At 45.7% G+C, this 22,397-nt stretch overlaps 1 protein-coding gene across 1 annotated transcript; it reads right to left on the bottom strand.

Annotated features, from left to right (window-relative positions):
- Positions 1 to 5,721: 5,721 nt before the first annotated feature.
- PPIE (peptidylprolyl isomerase E) lies at positions 5,722 to 21,010 on the bottom strand. Its single transcript, XM_063104683.1, has 10 exons — positions 20,969 to 21,010; positions 19,821 to 19,919; positions 18,428 to 18,471; positions 17,924 to 17,950; positions 16,668 to 16,749; positions 16,037 to 16,137; positions 13,725 to 13,848; positions 10,311 to 10,496; positions 6,838 to 6,980; positions 5,722 to 6,608 (listed from the first exon to the last, which is right to left on the bottom strand). The coding sequence occupies exons 1-10, from the start codon at positions 20,997 to 20,999 to the stop codon at positions 6,540 to 6,542; spliced, it is 906 nt and encodes a 301-aa protein (XP_062960753.1). The 5' UTR covers positions 21,000 to 21,010; the 3' UTR covers positions 5,722 to 6,539.
- Positions 21,011 to 22,397: the final 1,387 nt, after the last annotated feature.

Below are 22,397 nucleotides of genomic sequence, written 5' to 3'. Positions count from 1 at the left end.
GGCCTGGCCACTTAGCCCTGCTCCAGCAGCCCTCCCCATCTGGATCAGGCCCCCCAGGTGACTTCTCTCCTCTCCAGAGGAGGAAATCCTGAAACCCAGCCAGGCCCCAGGCAGGGTTGGCACCACGTCCCTGCCCCTCCCTCCTCATGCCAGGGCTTGGTGCTCTGCAGGCCCCTCTGCTCCCCTTCCCCTGCATGAGGTTTGTGACTGTCCTCCCTCCAGCCCTGCTAGTCTGGGTCATTAAGCAGCATTCTACCCCGGCTCCTTCCCCCAGAGGCATGTACCAATCGGCAATTTGGGGTTGGTGCGAAAGTCCTGTCAGGACCTATCCATGACTGGGCCAGGCTGTGGGCAGATGTGGGATGGCCTGAGAGACACCTGGAGCCACGATTGGCCACCTTAGGCTCTTCACTGTCCTTCACGGGGTTCAGGGATATGTAGAGTCTGGTCCACCCCCTCCTGCCTGCCCCTCCCAGGTGCAAAACTGGTATTTCTGGAGAATAGTTAAAAAGCATGGGCCTGCCCTCAGGTGGTTGTCATGAATCTGAATTACCAACCCACTGACTATAGGTAGGCATGTGGGGCCTACTAAAGAATCAGCTGATTGGACCACATGATTTAGGGCTGGAGCTGATGGCATCTGTCTTCCCCTGTCTTCCTGCCTTGCACTTGCCTCTGCTGTCTGGGGGAGACATGCAGTTCAGGGACATTTTGCTTTGGAGAAACAGAAACATCTTGGGGACCTCCAGTTGACCCATCTGCCTGCCACAACATTGACCCATCAGGAGCTCAGCTCTGTGGCCAAGTTATCTTTTTGCTGAGCAAGCATGGTGGTGGTATGTGTGGCCTGGGATGACAATGCGCAGTTCAGAAGCCATCATTTCCCTTTCCCTTCTGCATGCCAGACATCAATAATCAACTGTGATATTTTTTCTTCCAAGTCTGGAAAGAATTTCCAAGTGGATACAGGATGCCAGGGCAGCCACTGCCAACAGATCAAGGTGAAAGCTGTTTGTCATATTCTGCCATGCTGAGGGGCAATCCATTTCCCCCAGAGAAATGTGTCTGCAACACTGGGCAGCCTGTGGCCAGGCCTAGGGAGAGGCCAGGGGCTTATCAGCACCTGCTTGTGTCCAAGAGTTGTCAAAAACAGGCTGGTCACCCTGGGTGCCCAGGAGCCTGTCCTGCTTCTCTGGCCTGTGAGTCAAAGAAAAGGCCCCTGTCTTAGGGACTGACAGGCGGTCATTAGGCTGAGTCAGGTGGGGAGGTTTGTCTCAGCCTCCACTGTTCCCGGAAACCACTGTTCTCCTTAGAGCAGCTGCTGGGAGCTGGAGTGTTTATTTGATTTGACTTGCTAAGCCTGTAATTTACCTGCTGGAACAGACAGAGTCCAGCTGCCCAAACAGTGTCATTAAAAGCAGATCCTGGGTCCACCCCATCCATAGGCACAGCCCAGTGAGGTGGGATCACTGTGTGCCCAAGGATGTACTTCTCTGCAGTTCACGCTCTGCACTCCTGAGGAGGGGCCTCGGGGAAGGCAGCTCTGGCAGCAGGTTGGAGGCTGGGGCCACGCCACAGGACAGCAAGCCCTCCATCTGGACCCAGGAGGGGCTCCGTGTGCAAGTGCAGAGGAAGAGACCCTCCCACATCTGCAAAGGGCAGGCTCAGGCTGTCTGGAAGGTGGTGAGTTTCCTGTCAGCGTAGGGATCTCAGCTCTGGCCTAGAAGTAAGGAGACCTGACTTGTAGGTGGCTTCCTTATCTGGGCCTCAATTTTCCCTCTGTAACATGAGGGAATTTGACTTTTTGATCTCCAAAGGGCCTTCAGCCAGGGAATCTGTCTACCACCCCTTTCTCACACTGAGCCCAGAAGCAGCCTCATAATCCTGAATGTGGAGTTCAGGTGGTTGTCATGAATCAGAGTTGGCACATAACGTAGAAGTCTATTTGCAATTCTAGTAATTATCTAACAATTCTTTCTTCTCAACATCAAGGATTGTCTTTTAGGCTGTTGTAAATTTTAAATCAGCCAATTATTTTGACAACTAATTTTTTACTTCACCTGGTATCTTTAGTGCCCAGTCCACGATCTGGCAGTTATGGGTGCACTAGGAGTTTGTCAGATTACCCAAAGGCTTGTGGATAAAGGGGCACACCTTACCTAGCACAGCAGGAATGAACAGGAGTTGCAATCTTCTTGCTCATGCAGAACAACTGAAAATCAGTAAGGCAGTGACTACCTTCCTGCCATCAGACTTACAGCAACTTTTGCCATCCAGATAGTCACCAAATAAAATCAAATAGAAAAAGCCCTTGAGCAATGAAACAACTGTGAATGGACACAGAGCCCATGCCTTTTATTTCACAAGTTATCTCTTTGCTGAGCCAAGCATGGCAGCTGCAGGGCTCAGGCTGGCAGCACAGATACCACCATTTCTCTTTTCCTTGTTCAGGGCATGGCTTGTCTAGTTGCACCATAAATAAGGGTGGTCAGTTCAGATCCACTGACAGCAATGAGAAACCAGTGACAGCTGACAGGAAGGAAGGACACATACAAAAATAGGCTAAGGAGAAGTGCCCAGCAGTCTTAGTATTTGCCATGCAATACTGGCCTTGAGGCCAAGGCATCAGAGGATTAGTGTTCACTGTCTGCTAACTAAGGTAGGGAAGTACCCTGTTCTGGAAAAATTCCTAAGAAATAGCAAAGTTTTGGAGCCAAATGGATTTGAATCCTGGTTCTGCTTATTCCTGTGTAGAGCAAGATTTGGTTCTTTCCTCCCAGAGCTATCATGAAGATTAGACATGTACACAAACATCTGGGATGTCTGACATATAAATGCTTAACAGTTGGTACCTGTTTGTATCATTACAAACGAATTTGCTCATTTTGAGTCACTTCTTTGCCTGTCCATTAAACCAAAACGTGTTCTGCAAGAGATGGTGTTTATTTCAGAGCTGTGCTTTTTCCTAAAAACTCTACATTTAGCAAACCTTGGAGGGCAGGACTTGTATTCTCAGCACCTTTAAAGGCCTGGCAAGTGTCTTGCTAGGGCAGTAGTGGTCAGGGCTGTGAGACTTTGCTGTGTCCCAAGATACACCAGGACCCCAAGTCCTGCTGAGGGAGGTCCGTACCCACCAGATGCTTGTATGCTATCTGAACAGGACAATTGCCCATCCAGGGTTCTATTACTTACGGAAAGGCCTTATGCAAAGCACTCGACCCACTTTTTAAAAAGTTTTACAATTCTTTAAAAGTTTTTTTTTTTTTTTTTTTTTTTTTAGGGCCATAGGGCCGACCCATGGCTCACTCGGGAGAGTGTGGTGCTGATAATACCAAGGCCACGGGTTTGGATCCCTACATAGGGATGGCCGGTTAGCTCACTATGTGAGCATGGTGCTGACAACACCAAGTCAAGGGTTAAGATCTCCTTACCGGTCATCTTAAAAAAAAAAAAAAAAGTTTTTGAGGAAAAGTGGAAAATACAAAAATTAAATGCAATTCGAATCACTGTAGTCTTACGTCTCAGATAAACACACTATTAATATTTTGATGACTTTATTTTTAGGCTTTTTTCTTAAGATATATATACAAATACCTAAGTGTACAAATCACAGATTTTTACAAAATTGGTATCATACTGTACTATGTAAATGGCTTTGTGATGTGCTTTTCCCACTTGATTATATAGTAAAAATGTCCCTGTTAATATTTTTTGAAAACATGGCTCTCTAGTTTTCCATCACATGAGCTCTGAGAGACTCCATTCTCACCAGCACAAAGGAGACCCACAATCCCTTCCTTGGAGGCTTGCTGTGCGGCTGCCATGACTGTGACAGATGGGTACACGGATGGGGACCAACTCACAAGTTAGTGAGGGAATGGATCAGCAAAAGGGAGCCCTGTGCGCAGTCCTGCGGCTGGAACAATGGAGCAATGGGAATGTGGAATGGGACGCCCCCAGGACAAGAGCCAAGCAGTCCCAGGGAAAGAGACTTGGCCCTTCAGGCTGCAGCAAAGGCCCCCACAGTGCCCCTGGGTCCACTTTCTAGACAGACCAGAGCCCTCCCGAGGCCACAGGGGCCAGTGCTGCATGATGAGTATCTGAAGCAGGCAGCTAGGCTGTTGGCACACTGCTGCCAGGCTCTGTGGTCCCTCTCCCCTCCTGCCTGGCACAGTAGGACCCTATTTGTGCATCTTCCCTTAAGGGTCCAGAGCAATCACGGGGAACAGACTGTGTCTCCTCCCATGGCGTTGGGTCCCCCCTGCCACAGACTGAGGCTAGAGCCCAGAAAACTTCCCAGGACTCCATTACTACTGGGGAGAAATAGGCCAAGCTGCCAATGCCGGCTCTCCCACACCATCCTGAGTGACATTTGGCAGTCACATCACCTGAGCTTCAGTTCCCCTGTGCAGGGTTCCAGTGTGGATTCAATGAGGTAACATCTGTGGACACCCAGGAAGAACACGGGGAGAGGAATCGGCACCCAGTGGCTCCAAACCTGCTGAGTTTTCCAAACTGCCCACCAGCCTCGACCTCCTCAAGCTATAAGGGAGGAGCAGAAAGTGACAAGGTCATCATCACAGGAGCCTGCCCTCTCTTGGAAAGCTGGCTGTGCTAAACTCTTCATACACAGCTTCTCTTGATTTTTGTACAGGCACCGAAGTCAGTGCTATTGTCCCCAGCTTCACAAATGCCTGACCTAATGCTTGTGACTGACCTTTGATAGCCATAGTTCACACTGAGCAGGGGGGCTCTTTTGGGAGCTCCATAGGGGTCAGGGGTAACTACGTGGTGCATCCCAGCCATGAGGAGACAGAAACACAGCAAATTGCAGGCAGAGGGAGCTCAGAAAGTCCAGTTGGTACATGGCAGCCAGAAGTAGGGCCAGAATGCCACCATCCCTCAGCAGGAGCCATCCTGGGGTCCCCAGGGCCAGGGGAGGCAGGCCTCTCCAGCCTCCTGGCTTTTCCAGATCTCAACCCGAGATGAACAAACCCAGCCCAGGGGATTCTGAATGGTTTGAGTAATCCGACCCATGGGGAGGTGTCTAACAGCTACAGGGCTCAGTCCCTGCTTAGAGCCTTCAGCAAATGAGGGATTCTTTAAATCCACCTGGCTGACCAGCATCTGGCGGGGGCACTGGAAAGAAGCCAGCTTAACTCAAGCTCCAAAAAGTGGCTACAGACGGGAGGACTACACTGTGAGCTCACAGGGGCTGGGGCCATTGGTTCTGTTCAGTGGTTGGCAAACTTTTTCTGTAAAGGCTCAGAGAATAAATATTTTAGACTTTAGACTGAGATGGTTAATTTTATGTGTCAGCTTGGCTAGGCCATGGTACCGTTTTTGATCAAACATCGGTCTAGATGTTGCTGTGAAGGTATTTTTTAGACAGATTAATATTTAGGTCAGTAGAGTAAGTAAAGCAGATCGCCCTCCAAAATGCGGGTGGGCCTCATCTAATCAGCTGAAAGACTTAAGAGAAAAGACTGAGGTCACCAGAGGAAGGAATTCTGTCTCCCTGCAGATTTCAGATTTGTCAGCATCCACTATCATGTGAGCCCATTCCTTAAAATAAATCTCTCTTTCCCCCCACATCCTATTGGTTCTGTTTCTCTGGAGAACTCTGACTAATACAAAGCCCACGTAGTCTCTCTCACCGACTACTCAACTCGGCTGCTGCAGTGAGAGGGCAGCCACAGACAATATGTAAACAAATGGATGTGGCTGTGTTCCAACATTTTATTCACAAAAACAGGCAGTGGGCCAAATTAGACCCATATAGTTTGCTGACCTCCGGTCTCCTGACAAATAAGCACAATACCAGGCACAGAGAAGGCACTTTGAGTTACAAAATATTACTTTAAAAAATATGTAGAAAGAAAGTGGACAAATAAACTCAGGAATCATTGAGACTGATCAGAACACTTGCTGGCTAAAGGACTAGCATGAGTCTGGGGGCAGAGGCAGCAGAAGATAGCAACTTTTCCACTATTTTTCATTTCCATTGTCCTCAACATAGTCTGACAAGGATATCAGGTGTGACGATGTATCACCTGGCATCTAAGGGAATGGGCCCCAGGGAGGAAACAAAAGCTGTTGGGAAGACACTATGCCCTACCCACTTGCCAGCCTGCCTCAGGGGGACAGCTTCGCCACAGACACAATCTCTTACAACATCTAGGATCTAGCTGCAGGCAGGAGTATAAGAACTAGATTTATTTTAGCAAAGAAAATGTCCAGGAGCCACACTGCTGGGCCCAAGACAGGCCCTGGCAGCAAATGCCTGGACAAGTCCATGGCCATGAACAGCCTGCGCAACTGCTCCTGGGCCCCCAGCCACACCTGGGAAAAGAGTCCAGGGGACATCCAGGCTGTGCCTGCAAGAGGAGCTGCTTCAAGCTGACCCTGAGGAAGGGATTGTGTTACTGATGCTGCTTGCTTCAAACAACATACCCTTGGTGCAGGTTCTCCTGAGGCTGGCAACTCCCTCCTGGAGGCACAGGGGCAAGAGCAGAGGGGGGAGCAGAGAAAGCGCCGTCTCACACTAACTCCCCACAGTCGGAGATGATCACCTTCTGCTTCGGCTTCCCGTCCTTGCTGCCCTGGGCCTTCGCGGGCAGAACAGAAGAGGAGGAGGGGGAGAATATGAGCGGCTTAGGGATACCCACTGCCACCTGCCCACTCCCAACCTGGAAGCTGCCCGTCAGAGGAAAGGGCTGCTGAGTGGAAGCAGTCCTGGCCTGTCTCTCCTGGGCCACACAGCATCCTCTCCAGCCTTCCCCCAGGGCTGTGTGCCAGGGGCCCAGGAAGGGAGGGGGCCCATTCCCAGCCACCTACCTCAATCTGCCGCAAGACATCCAGGCCTTCAGTGACCTCCCCAAACACCACGTGCTTGCCATCCAGCCAATCCGTCTTGTCACATGTCAGGAAGAACTGGGAGCCATTGGTGTTTGGACCGGAGTTGGCCATGGAGAGGAGGCCTGGGGGAGAGAACGACCACATCAGCTCCCTCTACCCTGGCCCCCCGCCCTAAAGGACGTCTGTGCGGACTGTTGAGAGCCTTTCATCCAGGTAGGCTCAGACTCTGAGACGCATAGGCCATGTGGATGTGGCCACCTTGTCTTTTACTTAATTGACAGTGAAAAGGGATAAGCAGGATTCTTTCATTCATTCAGTTATTCAACAATTACTTATTAAGTGTCTGCTTCATTTTTTTTTTTTTTTAAAGATGACTGGTAAGGGGATCTCAACCCTTGGCTTGGTGTTGTCAACACCATGCTCAGCCAGTGAGCCAATGGGCCATCCCTGTATAGGATCCAAACCCGTGGCCTTGGTGTTATCAGCACCACAGTCTCCCGAGTGAACCAAGGGCCGGCCCATATGTCTGCTTCATAATCAGGCCCCTGTTAAGCCCTGCAAACACAGATGAACAAAAGAGTCCTAGCCAAGGTGAAGCTTACAGTCAGTGGAAAAGAGTCATTCAAAAGATAACTGTGCTATGACAGTTATGGCATAGTGAAGCCCAGTGACTTGAACATTTGTGTGGGAAACGGAAGCATGAGGCAGTCATGTAAGAAAAAGTATGTGTGTGGGGGGGGAGGTAGTGCTGGGGCAGGAGATGACTTGGAGACAGATGGATGTGACGTATGGGCGATGCAGGAGAGGAATCAAGGATGAGCCCTAAGTTTCTGACCAAGTAGCTAAGTGGATGATGATGTCATTTACTAAAATAGGGAAGAAGGGGAGGAAGTCTGGGGGAGAAGGCCAAGAGCTGTTTTGGACATGTCAAGTGTGAGACGCCTGGGGGATATCTATCTGGTGAAGATGGCAGGCAGACAGTTGGAGAGGAGTCTGGAAGTCAGAGAGTGATCAGCATGGAGACTTAACTCAGAGACATCAGAGACACTGCTGAAAGCCTGTGGACTTGATGTGATTACCTAGGGCAGCAGTTCTCAGTGGGGCTGAGGTGTCCCTAAGGGCCCTTTGGAAATTTGAATGTGTTTTTGATTGTCAGAAATATTGTTGGGTTAGGGCTGTCCAGTTAGCTCAGTTGGTTAGAGCACAGTGTTATAACACCAAGGTTAAGGGTTTGGATCCCCAAACTGGCCAGCCACCAAAATAAAAAGAAGAAATACTGTGGGATGTTACTGGCATTTAGTGGATGGGGGCTTGGAATGCCAGGTGTCCTGCAATGTCCTGCACTGTGTTCTGCACAGTGAAGAATTGTCCCGTATCCTCTTGGCCTTTCAAATGTGCTGCCAGATTTGGTGTAGGTGAAAATTGTGTTTACAATTACCTGCACTTGTACGTATTAGCTCAAAGTTTTGGAGGGTTTTTTTTTAAAAAAAAAATAAAACCTTATAGGAATAGAATACTGTATTTAATTTGGAATCTACCAACTTTATCTATCATTTCACAAAATCCGGTCACCAACAGCAATACTGCTCGTGGTATCCAAGCTGCCAGTCAACACACCCACCTGCATTCCTCATTGCTGATTCTGAGTACAGATGTGCACATCTGAATAATTTGCTTTGTCTTCTGGCATAGTTGTGCTTGAACACTTACATCTGGAAACATATTCTTTTTCTTTTTTTAAATAGCTAAATAATCTTTAATATTTCTAATTGCAAATGTACAGAAATTGCACAGCCACACAGAGTCTTAGATCACCAACACCCTTCTCTATATATTACTACACAGTTAAATGCCACAGCTGGAGGGAGCAGCTCCAGCCAAAACTCCAACATTTGTATTTTTTCCTTTTCACATACTTACAAAAGGGGGAGCTGGGATGTCGTACGGGGATAGGGGTGGCTTTATGGCTGAATGTGTAGAAAAGAGGGGCTGTTTCCCTGCACAGTCTGGCTCCTGCAAATAGATCGGGTGTGAGGGGGAGGTGTACCTTGGGACAGGTGCTCTGGGGGGAGTGAGTGCACGTGGAGCTCTGGCCTTGGTCACCCACCCCTATTTCTGGGCAGTTGGGAAAAAAGTCTTTACTTATAGGAGGTTTGGCAGCAAAAATATATTCTTTTATTACAATTTACTTTCCTTTGATGTTTTTTTCTATTAGTTATAGAATAATATTGAATTTTAGAAGAATTACATGGGTGGTAGGATATGTCAACTACGTATTTCATTTCAACATAGTATAGAGGGGCACTACAAACTTCATTAGAAAAAGGGGGCAGTGGGGAACAGTTTTCTACAGTTAACCAAAAACTGAGCTCTTAGCCACTTCAAATTCTAGGGGTCAGGAAAAGGAGGAGACAGCAAAGACAGAAAAAGCACCCAATTAGGTAAAAGGAAACTAGAAGAGGAAGGAGTCCTGCCAGCCAAGTGAAGAAAGATTCGAGGAGCACAGGGTTAACAGTATGAAATGCTGCCAGGTGGTGGAATAAGATGAGGGCTGAGAACTGGCTATTGGCAAGAGAGAGGCTGCTGGCATCTTTGATGAGTGGCTTCAATGGCAAGCAGGGCTAGAAGTCTGGTTAGAAGGGCTGACAGAGAATGAAGGCAACAAGAATATACCACTGTAGCTGGAGGGGGAACAAGAGTCCAAGAGTGATTTTTTTTCAAAGATTGATACTGTATGCTTTTATGCTGATGGACTGATCTTGCAGAACAGCGGGAATGGATTATACAAGGCAGAGGGGGACACCTGCAGAAGCCACGTTCCTAGGCAGGGGAGAGGAATGGGATTCAGTCCATAAGTGGAGGGGCTGCCCTTAGGCAAGACAGCTCAGCCCCCGTAACTGGAGGGAAGTCAGAGGGTCAACGTGTGGAGAGATGCAGGAGGAGAAGCAGCAGGTGAGGGTGACACAGAGGCTTTGGGAGTGAAGACAGGCAGGGAGTTGGCATCTCTGATGGGCTGAGAATCAAACAGGGAAATCGAGTCAGGTTGTCAAAGGCCCCCTTAAGAACCGTAGTCATAAATTTTGAGTGGGGCCGTTCAGTACAATTCTGTTTTCTTCTTGCTGCTGGGAGACAAACCACTGAGATATGCTAGGTAAGTCTGAAGTGGGAATGGTGGGGGAGAATCGGGTTGAAGACAGAAGAGAGAGCCCACGATGGCAGACCACAGATTCTAAGCCAGGCTAATAGGGAGTGTGGACACCTGGGAGCATGGACAGTACATGAATGTAAGCAAGCTAACTCCACCCTGGCAAAGCTGAACACTTCTCTGTCCAATGCCTGGGTCTCCTCCAGGCCCCGCCCCTCAGCCAGAACCACAGCCTGTCCTTCCGTCCTGCACATCCATCCTGCCCTGGCCCAGCCACACTCAGCACCACACATCAATTGGCTCCTACCTGGTCCCGTGTGTTTGAGGATAAAGTTTTCGTCATCAAACTTCTTTCCATAGATGGACTTGCCACCAGTGCCGTTGTGGTTTGTGAAATCACCACCCTGGCACATGAACTGGGGGATGATGCGGTGGAAGCTGCTTCCCTTGAAGCCAAAGCCCTTTTCGTGGGTGCACAGGCAACGGAAATTCTCTGGGGTAAGGGAAAGAAAAAGTGCTGAGGTTAAAAAATGAAACAAAATAAAGCAAACAAAACCTCTGAAAAACTGTTTTATTTGCTTAATGTTTATATTTTCATCTTCGAATAAGAGATGCTCATTATAAACTTTTGTGATACTGAAGTCTTTTTTTTTGTCTTTTTCGTGACGTGCACTCACTGGCTGAGTGCACCGGCCATTCCTATACAGGATCCGAACCCACGGCGGGAGCGTCCCCGCGCTCCCAGCGCCGCACTCTCCCGAGTGCGCCACGGGCTCGGCCGAGATACTGAAGTCTTAAAGGACCATAGAGGAGTCTGACTAAAGGAGAAGGACTGAATATTCATTCTAGCTCCGCTCCCTCCCCAAACCATACTAAATTGGAGATAGTGATTTTCTAAAAGAAAACCCAAAGGATCATAGAAGGAAACATAAGGGCAAATCTTCATGACTTTGGATTTGGTAATGGTTTCTTAAATATGACACCAAAAACATAGGTAATAAGAGAAAAAATAGATTTCATCAAAATTAAAAACTTACTCATCAAAGGACACTATCAACAGTGAAAGGCAACTCACAGAATAGAAAATATTTGCAAATTGTATCTGAGAAGGATTTAATATCCAGAATATATAATGAACTCCTATAATTCAACAAAAAGACAAATAATACAGTTAATAAATGGGCCAAAGAGTTGAATAGACACTTCTCCAAAGCAGATATACAAATGGTCAATAAGCACATGAAAAGATGCTCAACACCATTAGTCATTAGAGAAATACAAATCAAAACCACAGTAAGATACCACCTCACACTTGTTAGACAAGATGTGGAGAAAGTGGAATCCTTATGCATTGCTGGGGGAATGTAAAATGGTCCAGCCCCTGTGGAAAACAGTGTGGCAGTTCCTCAAAAAGTTAAACATAGAATTACCATTTGACCCAGCATTTCCACTGCTAGGTTTATACTCCAAACAATTGAAAACAGGGATTTAAACATGTACTTATATGCAAATGTTCATACCAGCATTATTCACAGAAGCCAACATATGGAAACAATGCTCAAGTGCCCAAAATACATGAACAGATGAAATATCATATATACATATAATGGAATATAATTAGGCCATAAAAAGGAATGAAGCACTGATAACATGGTACAATACAGATGAACCTTAAAAACATTATTTATGCCAAGTGAAATAAGCCAGACAAAAAAAGGACAACTATTGTATGATTACACTAGAATAGGCCAATTCATAGAGACAGAAAGACTAGAGGTTACGAGAAGCTGGGGGGAGGGGAAAACGGGGAGTTATTGTTCAATGGGTACAGGGCTTTTATTTGGGATAATGAAAAAATGTTGAAAATAGACAGTGCTGATGCTTGTACAACACTGTGAATGTAATCAATGCCAACAAACCGCACACTTAAAATTGGTTAGAAAAGCCAAAAAATAATTTTAAAAAGGGGGAGGAAAAAAGATGATATAGCAACAAAAAATTTTGGAAGCTAGAAAACAAACAGATGAGTCATAACTGATATAGTAGACCTGAGAAAGCTAAATCCAAAGCTGGTAAGAGCCAACAAGCAACTGAATTTACACTCCAAAAGCCCAGATACAAGGGTAAAGGTAATTCTAAAAACAGTAAGTCTGGCTGGAAGCTGTTTAAGCAAGTAGTTAACCCCCAAGATCCTCTCCCTACTCTGCAGATGGGGGCTGCCCCTCCCCTGCTGGCTAGCTGGAGGTCTACTCTCTGTGAGGTTAAAGCTGGCGGTCTCTGGACAAGGACATCCTACACAGAGCTGAGGGCTGAGGCACCATAATGACAAATGGAGATTAAGTAAGTTTACATACTGAACGTTGAGGCATTCAGCTCTGCCTCTATCTCCCCTCACCAAGATGGCAAACAGCTGAATATAGAGCCTCCAGCAAGAGAATCTGGGAGAGAATCAGGAATAAGTACATAGAAAACTATGCAAATATAAAAACAAGGCAACGGTCAATTCCATGCAAAACAAAATGCTGTGCATGAAAGGAAGTTATATGATGCTTACACAGTTAAAATATTTTATCTATGACCTAATCAAAATTATGGAAACTATATAGGAAAAATGAAAGGGCAAGGGAAGGGATTTTTAAAAGCTAATTCCTTATCTTTTGAAGAAGTCAAAAGATAATGTCTAAAATAAAAAAACCAGAAAGTAGAAATATAAACATGTTATCTACCAACATAGAAGTAAAATCCAAAAGAACTGGCTACAAGTTGAAATAGGCTGCCTCTAAGGAGCAGCAAATGATGTTGGCAGTGGGGTGGGCATGGGGACAGCACTAGGGGACTGCTGTTTTATCAAAACAAGCTTTGTGAAATTCACTCTTTAAACTGTATGTCTAGATAATATTAAAATTTAGATTTAAAAAAAGAATAAATATAACTTAATACTTAACAAACTAGAAAGGATACTCAAAAAACTATTAGCACTAGTTATTTCTAGAGCACAAGACAGGATATGGAGAGGAGAAAAAGACAAGTTTTCAATTTATCGCCTTCAATATTGTCGGAATACATGTGTGTAATATATATATATATTTTTTTACCATGAATACATTATTTACTTGCATTTATTTTTTAAAAAGTTTTATTGAGATATAATTCCCATATCATACAGTTCATTCATTTAAAGTATACAATTAATGGTTTTTAGTATTATTTACTTGTATTAAAAAAAAAAAAATTATAGGGCTGGCCCATGGCTCACTTGGGAGAGTGTGCTGCTGATAACACCAAGGCCACGGCTTTGGATCCCTATATAGGTATAGCCTGTTCGCTCACTTGGGAGAGCGTGGTGCTGACAACACCAAGTCAAGGGTTAAGATACCCTTAAAGGTCATCTTTAAAAAAAAATTTATTTATTTATTTTGCAGCTGGCCAATATGGAGATCTGAACTCTTAACCTTGGTGTTGTAATACTGCGTTCTAACCAACTAAGCTAAAAGGCCAGTCCTAAAAAATCTACTATTAAAAGATAGAAAATCAGCACTTACAAAGCTTCAAGAATGCCTGCTCTGACTCATCTGTTACTAGATCTCAGGATCTGAGATGCCTCATATCAAGTTAGGTCAGAAACAATGTCAAGGGCATAAGAACTGGGGCAGAAAAACCTTGGGAAGACCCACTGTTCAGCCACCAGCTTCCTGCCATGCTGAACAGGAGTCTTGCTCACCTGCTGTCATGGGCACAACGTCTGAACGCAGGAGCATCTGGATGCGACCAGCTGGCTTGTTCCCAATCTTGATGTCCATGTATACCTGAGGATTTGACCGGGTCTTTTTTGCAGCGGGCTCTCCCTAGGTGCAGAGAAAACTACTAGTTACAGAGAACTCCCTCGCTCCCCAAGTAGGAACACAAGTCTTCTTCTGTATACACACCCAGAACGCAGCTCCAGTGAGCAGGCTGGAGCAAGGTGCTGACAGGGAAGGCCTTGGGCCCTGATGGGGTGGCAGCAGCCCTGGCCATAGCACCTGTCTGGACATCCAGGGACAGGGGACCTCAGCACTGTCTAACCCGAGCCCCACTCACAGGCATGCAGTTTCAAGTTTCCCCTGCCCTGCAGTCACAGAACAGCCCTCTCCTGGCTCACGATACATAATTCTCAACATCTTCAAACCCCAATTCAAGCCCACCCACCTCACTCTGGTTCAATGGACCATCCATGTGCCACCACTTCCTCCCTCTATGCTTGGCCCCACACATTCACAGGCTGGCTACGTGGAAGCGAGGGGGCAGCCCTCCTGCTCAGGCCTAAGTGCTCAGAAGACAATGGAAGAGGCTCAGGGCCTGCTTTGTGCTCCATGTAAACTACGTAGAGGAAAAGGAGATATTTAATACAACTGCCACATTTGTTCCAAAGGGAAGTCAAATGTTATTAACTTGCTTGTGGTTCAGTTTAACAAACATGTGCTGAGGTACCACACTGGGCACTGAGGAGACTACTACTACTATCTGCTGCTAAGAATAGCAGTAGCACAGCAGTAGCAGCAAACACTCACATAGCACTTACCATGCCACTTGCCCAAGGTCACAAAGGTGGTAAGTGGTGAGCTGGAAATTGAACTTAAATCACCTCTCCCCTGCAAGTCTATGCTCTTAATCATATTACTCCACCCCACGTTTTTATTAATAAGGTGCATAATACAAGGCCTCTATCCTCACAGAATTTACTGCCTACAAAAGGGCAATAAGCACTTCAGTAGCCTGTGTAAAAGCAAAATATGTACGGAAATACAAAAAATGGTTGTACCAAGAGTGTTAAGTGGGGACTGCACTGTAGATAGGTGGAAAAGAGACTGGCAAGATGCGCAGGGTCAAGAACTTCCAGAGCCCCTTCTGGACCCACCCATAAGCCAGGTGATGGGAAGCCAGTGAGAAGTTCTGAGCCAGAGAGTTAACGACTGGGCCTGGGCTGTAGAAAGATCATTCTAGCTATTTTTATGGAAGACTGGAGGAGAGCAAGACTGAAGCCAGAAGACTAGTTAGGACACTACTGCAATTATCCAAGTGAGAGATGACAGGCTAAACTGGGACAATGGCACAAATGGGAGGAGGGCTTCCAGGCAGATATGAAAGAAAAATTTAGCAGAATATGATGATGTGTTGGCTCTATCTTAAAAGAGGAGTCTAGGAAGACCTAGGGGACTCCTCTGACTGTAAAGGCCACTTTATTAGTTCTGCTTTGTATCCAAATTTCTGGCTTGGGTCAATGCATGGATGGATAGTGGCAAACTAACCAAGACAAAGAACACAGGAAGATAGGATTAGAGAAGGGAGGGAATCCATTTTAGGGAACTTTAAGCTGCCTATGAGACTTACAGGCAGAAATATGTTAAGTTCAGAACTAGAAGCAGAGACCATGAAAGTCAACAGCATAGGACAGGGTGCATAAAACCAAAGTGACTGCTACTGCTTCAGCTGAGAGGAGAGAGAGAAGCCCTGAGCCAAGAAAGAAATACAGAAGAATGACAGTATTCACAAGGCACCCAGAAGACAAGAAGTCCAAGAAGCAATGGTCAAACATGTATGCTGAGAATCAGGATGAAGTACCAAGGCAGGTTTCTCTTAGGAAGACAGAACCTTGAACCTGGGTACAGGATGAAGGAAGGTACCACTACCCTGTCTTGTATCCCTGCATTAGGACAGGAACAGGAAGACAGGGAGCCTGGTGCCAAAGTCTTCAGTGAAGGAGGGGGACTGATCAGGAGGGGTTAAGAGGAGCACCTCAGGCTTTCTCCTCGTCAGCCAGCAATCACAAATCTGTATCTGAGCAGAACTGAGAAGCTCATTATGTAGAACACAGCAGGGATGAGAACCAAAGCTTCTCCCTTTAACTCACTCAGTGCTGCCTTCACCAAAGTACTAAGAATTCATCATCCATTCTCTCTGCTTTTGTACATATATTTGCAAATTTCCATAAAAACTTAAAACTCTCCTGTGGAAAGTGCCAGCCTCTCCTCTGGAAGTATGAGCCTTCATTCTCACCTCCTGGGTTTCTGCTTTGGGAGGCTCTGATCCTTCTTCCTCTTTATTCTCTTCAAGAGTCTTCCCAGAGAACTTCTTCAGCCAGTCATCATCGGACCAAACTGAAAGGAAAGAATCAAACAAATGTTAATAAATCTGAGCTATCAGCCAACTGCTAAGTAGCTGCTTTGGTCAGCAAAGTAGAAGATACCATGTGGCCCTCTCAGCCAGAGGATTCCCCTTTGAAAACTCCCAAGAGCAAAGAGAGTTCCCAGGGGGAATGTCAGCCCAAAGTCCAGCTCTTAGCAAGGCAAAGTCAAAAAGCTATGCCAAAAGCAAAGGTATAGCCTTTGCCAGTTCCAGCAGTCAATGGAGCACCACAGGAATAGAGTGTCAAAAAAACTGGGAAAGATAAGGGATCAGACAGGGTTTCTCTCATAATAGAAAAATTACTCTGGCTTTGCTGAGAAGCTCAACCTCTTTTTGTTTCCCCACAAAAGTGGTGCATGCCCTTTGCCCCTGCGAACCATTCTCTGCTCCTGTCCACCAGGAAGCAGCACTTAGTACCTACTTCCAAGCAACTAGGGATAAAAATGCAAGTAAGGCCAAACTGGAGGACATGATAGGGAATCTGTGAGTTGTTCCCACTTACCTGGTCTGGAAGAGCCTTCCTTAATTCTCATTGGTTTGGCCAAATTGACACGAATTGTCCGTCCAAAGAGCTCAGATTCATTCTGAAAAGATTGAAAATCCAACTGCTTAAACTCTGTTAGGGAAAAAGAGAGCCAGCTTTCCACTTCCTTCTGAGACATACTCAAGCTCTGATCTCCCTTAATCCCTGAGCCTCTAACAGCAAGCTATGCACCCATCACAAAGCAGCCCATTGGTTGCAGGGTATTTTCTCCCTTGAGCCAACAGCTCCTTTCTTTCAATGCCAGCAAACAGCAGTACTACCAAAAGTAACTCTGGGATCAGAATGCTCTGAAATTACAAGGATAAATGCAGTTTCCCAGTACCTGAGTTCATCTTCAAAAGTCAAGATCCACTTTGAAATGGTGAAAAATAATCTCTCTGAGAGCTGAGAAATATGTTTGAATGGGTAACAGAGAACAAGAAATAAAGGAGAACCTCATTATCCAAAGATAACTGGCACCAGGAAAGGTCACTTAGTGTGAATCCATTTAAGACAGTGATGAAAATTTCATGATAAAAAGTGCAAAAAAAAAAGTCTGATTGGGACTTTGCTGTGATGAAACTAAAAATAATGAAAATAAGTTTCTTACAGTTCACAGTTAAGCTTAACTATGCACTAGTTTGTAGAACAAAGATGTAACAGGTGCTGATTAGTTTGAATATTTTTTTCCGACAAAGTTCTATCAACAGTATAATATGATACCTTTGTATTTCATATCAGACATGAAAATTATAAGGATCTCAAGGAGGGCACAAATACTGAAGAGCATCATCATTTTTCCCAAGGACCTTTCCAGGAGATTCAGATCACTGCATCTCTAGTACACTTTGCCATTATCCTTATTGAATTTCTCTTCTCAATTGTTAATTGGCCTAATACTTCAGGAAATCCTGCCTCTTTTGCAAAATATGCAGTTTCACTTTGCAATCAATTTGCATTGTATTCACAATTTATTATCCTAGACATGGGGCAGCCAGTGAGAGACTGGCCAGCTAAGATGATTAGGACTTACACCACTATCAAATGGAGAAGGATGTCTGAGTAAGGACTAATTTTCTAAGTGATCAATTCAGTGAATATTTTCACATGATGATAATTTTTTACCTCTCCACACAAACTTGTAACTTTGGAGGTTCAGAAAACCAATATATGAATAAGGACCCTCGGTACCACCAAAAAGCAGCTTCAGTTAGAATGAGGATTCCCAGCCATACCATGTTGTCGATAGCTGCTGCAGCATCCTGCCAAGAAAGGACAAAGTTCAAGTTTAGGTTTGCAGCCGAATGCTTCTGTGATGTCTAAACACATATTCAATAGCAAAATACAGAAAAAAGTCACCTCTACATTTCCTGCCTAGGTTGTGTGTGTCTCTAACAAAGAGCATTGCCTGGCTGACTTTAGAGCTGGTGGTGCAGCAATCTGCCATCTAGTTGAGACGTAAGAAATAATCAACAGCACTGCCAGGCAAGAATGCTCAATAAACAGGGCTGTAGGAGTTCTGCAGAGTTACAGGGGCATGGCCTGGAAAGTCTAGGATGTTATTCACAGTTCACAGTCTGAATAAATGAGAGGAGCTTCCCTTCAAATAGCACTGCTGTCTCTCTGGAAGCAAGAGCCTAAGACCCAGAAACCTAACCAAATGGAGAACACTTTTCTTTGTAATCAGTAACAATAACACAAACCAAAGACTAAACACAGATAGCACAGAATTTTCTCACCTCTGCCAACTCAAATTCAACAAAAGCAAATCCTCGGTGCTTTTCTGCCAAAAGTAAAAACAAAAACAGGTAATGACAATGTGCGGCAATGGGAAGAAACAGGATGGTCACAAAGTGAAGTCAGTTACATGTCATATCCAGACACCAGAAATTCTACCCAATTTACTTACTTAGGAAGAAGGAAAATCATTCTTTGATTCTTCTTATACAACATTTTAAGCAATAATAAACTCTGTTTTGTTGTTGTTGTTTTGGCAGCTGGCTGGTATGGGTATCTGAATCCATACCCTTGGTGTTAGCAGGACCATGCTCTTCCAAGTGAGCTAATCGGCCACCCTCATTGTTTTTTTCAGTGGCCTTTGCTAAAATACAAACTGTATTTCTAATTTTTAAAATAAGCATTCAATTCTATCAAAACTGAACTTAAACCTTAACCTTTGCATGTAAGGCTACTAGAAAAATGAAGTAATTTTTTTTTTTCTTTTAAAGATGACCAGTAAGGGGATCTTAACCTTTTGCTTGGTGTTGTCAGCACCACACTCAAACACTGAGCTAACTGGCCATCCCTATATAGGATCTGAACTCGTAGCCTTGGTGTTATCAGCACCGCACTCTCCCGAGTGAGCCATGGACCGGCCCTGAAAAATGAAGTAATTTAACCTATCAATTCTTCACCCAAATATATATTTTGAGCATCAACTGTGCATAAAGCATGAATCCAAAAATCTGATAAGGATACTCAGTTTTTATCCTCAGGAAAATGCTGATCTAAAGGCCAAGCACAACAGTGTTAATTTAACTATATAACTCAGAGATCAGAAGGGCCCTTAGAAAGCCAATATAACCTTACTGTTTTTGCAAGAAAAGATTCCCAGGCCCAGAGAGTTTAAAGAACTTGCTAACAATCATATGCAAAGTTGATGACAGAGCTGGGCCTAAAACTCCAGTTTTAAAAATGACAACAAACTGAAAACTGAAACTGTAACTGTGATACCAACTGAAGGAAAACTCACCCAAGTCTGCAGAGGCCAAGGCCCCATTGTATGACCCAGCTTTCCTGCCAAGAAGGGAGCAGGTGTGATTGGGTACAACACTCAGATCTGGATGTAGTTAACAAACCTATCTTCTTACTGGTCTATTGAAAAATTTGTCTTATCCCAAACCCAACTGATGGAGACTGCAAAGTATTTCTAGCTCACAACCACATGGGCTCAGAACATTCCTTCTGCATCAAGATCACTGTCATGCTGACCTACTGAAGCATCCTCCTGAATATTCCTATATAATAACCATATTCAGAATGCGTATTTAGAATTGTGATGTAACTAATTTTTTTTTAAGTTCTTTTCCTAATAGGAGAATTATGAACATAAGGCACACTAAAAGATCTCACCTGTTTCATAATCCAGAGGAATCTGAATATCTGTGATGTCTCCGAAAGGAATAAAAGCAGCATGAAGAACTTTGTCGTCCACCTCCTCTGCCAGCCCACCTGCAAATAAGCCAAGGGCCTTCTGAGTCACTGTCCTCCATGCTCTTGTAAAAGTCCCTGCAGCCTGGTTAGCATGCTAGCCAAAGGAAGGGGTCCTTCCATCCAATCCTTTCGGTATGCAAACACCCCCTCCCATCTACTACTCAACCATACTTATGAAACAAACTGCTCTCTTAACCCGTCTTTCTAGCTCCAGGATTACTGCAACAGCTTCATAACTGACCTCCCTATTTCCATTCCCTCTATCAGCTCCACTAAGTCAACTGAAATGATCTTGGGAAAGTGCAGATTTGAAACCATCACTTCTCTGCTTAACCCCTTCAAAGATTTCCCACTGTCCTCGGATAAAATGCAAATTCCGTAGCAGCATACACAGTTATACATAACCCGAGCCCTGCCCACCTCTCCAGCTTCTTTCCCGTTGCTTCTCCAATTGCTTGGGTTTTCTGAAAAATGACACACTTGCCCCCAAGTGTCAGGCTATTTCACAACTTCGGGTTTCTGCTCTTGCTGCTCCCTTGAAACAGCTTTGCTTCTACTTTGACTACTTGGCTAACTCTTGAGCAGAAGCTCCAGCGCCACCTCATCCGTAAAGTTCGCCCTCATATCTACAGATGGATGGTCATTTCTCCCCGCACCCAAGCCAATGTCATCATTGTCTAGCCCCACCACAGCGCTTACCAAATTGTGCTACTGAGGCTATTCCCACTTTTTTCTGGCTAATCTGGGAACTCGTTCCATTAGGGCAGGGGTCGGGGCTGAGTCACTGCTGCAATGAATGGTTGTACAATGAATGGGCGCCGGAATTTGGAGGACCATAATATTCCTCTACTACTTCTTCGGGCCCGTTTAGAGCTTAGCGGGACAGGAAGGAAACCGGAAAGATCTTTACCTCTCAGGCTCACACCCTGAGGCAAAGCAGTAACGCCACAGACCCGACCTTGACAGATGCTCGACGCCCTCCAAGTCCGGAGACCAGTCCCGCCCCTGCCCCTACCCACTCCGAGCCCAGCTAGCCCGTTCTGCGCCTGGCGCCCGCGCCTGCTCACCCACATACAGCACTCGCTTGCTAGTGGCCATCTTGCTTCGGCCTCTCTTCCGCCGGAAGCCGGCGCTCGGCTCGGCCCCGCCCCTCTGGCTCCGCCCCACCTCCGCAACTGCGCGCTCACCGTCCCCGCCCGCTTCCGGTTAGTCCAGCGAACCCCCCGCGGCTGCCAGTGGTCGTCCTGCGCAGTGTGAGGTGCCCCGTGGGGAAAGAACAGGCCTGGTCCTAGCGCTCCCGGCGCTCACGGGGGTGTGGGTCGCACACCTTGGCCGAATCAACTGGAGTTTTATCGACAGATGATAAACTACGGTCTGCGGCTCATCTGTCTGCCTGTTTTTGGACAAGCCGGTGGCTAAGAATGGTTTTTACCAGTTTGAAGTAGTTGGGGGGAAAAAAAAATCAAAACGAGACTATTTCGTAACACGTAAAAGTTATATGACATTAAATTTTCAGTGTCCATAAATAAAGTTTTATTGGAACACAGCCACGCTCCTTCCTTTAAGTATTGTTGTCTGTGGCTGCTTTCATTCTACAAGGGCAGGAGAGCTAGGGCCTGCAGAGCTTAAAATATTAACCACCTGGCCCTTTAGGAAAAAAGTTTGCCAACTCTTGGACTAATACATAATCACAGATTGACATAAGTGGTAGAAAATAATGGGGCCATTTATTTTAGGTAGAGTAAGGGGTTAAGACCTTCCTGAGATGACTTTTAAGCTGAAACCTGAAGGAAAGGGAGCTAGAGGGAGGAGGAAGCAGGGAGAAGAGTTCAGGGAGAGGAGACAACTTCCACACACTAAGGGAGCTGAAAGGCCAGAGCTTGGGGGGAGGTGGCCATAGGGGGTGAAGGGCCTGAAATCAGAGGGCGAAGGTGAGTAGGGGCCACACCATGCAGGGCCCTGTAAGCCATGTGGAATATTTGGGGGCATTGAGAAGCTACTGAAGTAGTTTCAGCAGAGGAGTTACACGGTCACATTTATGTTTTAAAATAGTGCTCTGACCACTATGCCCAGAGGCCAGGAGGTCAATGCAGTAGTCTAGGGAAGAACTGATGGTGGCTCTCTCCTTCCAATCCACTCTCCAGCTTGTCCCGGATGATCTTTCTTCAAAAGAAACCTAAACAAGGTTTATTTTCTAGAGCACCTCGTTTAAATCACTGCTGATAACTTGGGGGCTGAGCTTACCCCAAATCAACCCTGACCTCCACACCAGCTCTTCACCTCCTTACCACATACTCCTTTTCCTTGTTTCTGCCTTTGCTCATTGGGTTCTTTCTCCTTTTATCATCTGGAGGCACCTACCAGTCTTTGTCAGAAGTCCTGGATAAACTTCACTCACCTAAGCCCCTACAGACTGTCTTAGCCTGTTTTTTGTTGCTTATAATAGAATACCTGAAACTGGGTAATTTATAAAGAAATAAAATTTATTTCTTACAG

Source organism: Cynocephalus volans, chromosome 8 (genome assembly GCF_027409185.1).
Source record: "Cynocephalus volans isolate mCynVol1 chromosome 8, mCynVol1.pri, whole genome shotgun sequence".
Classification (NCBI taxonomy): Eukaryota; Metazoa; Chordata; class Mammalia; order Dermoptera; family Cynocephalidae; genus Cynocephalus; species Cynocephalus volans.
The sequence above is the reverse complement of the archived record's forward strand: the minus strand, read 5'-3'. Positions and strand labels throughout refer to the sequence as shown.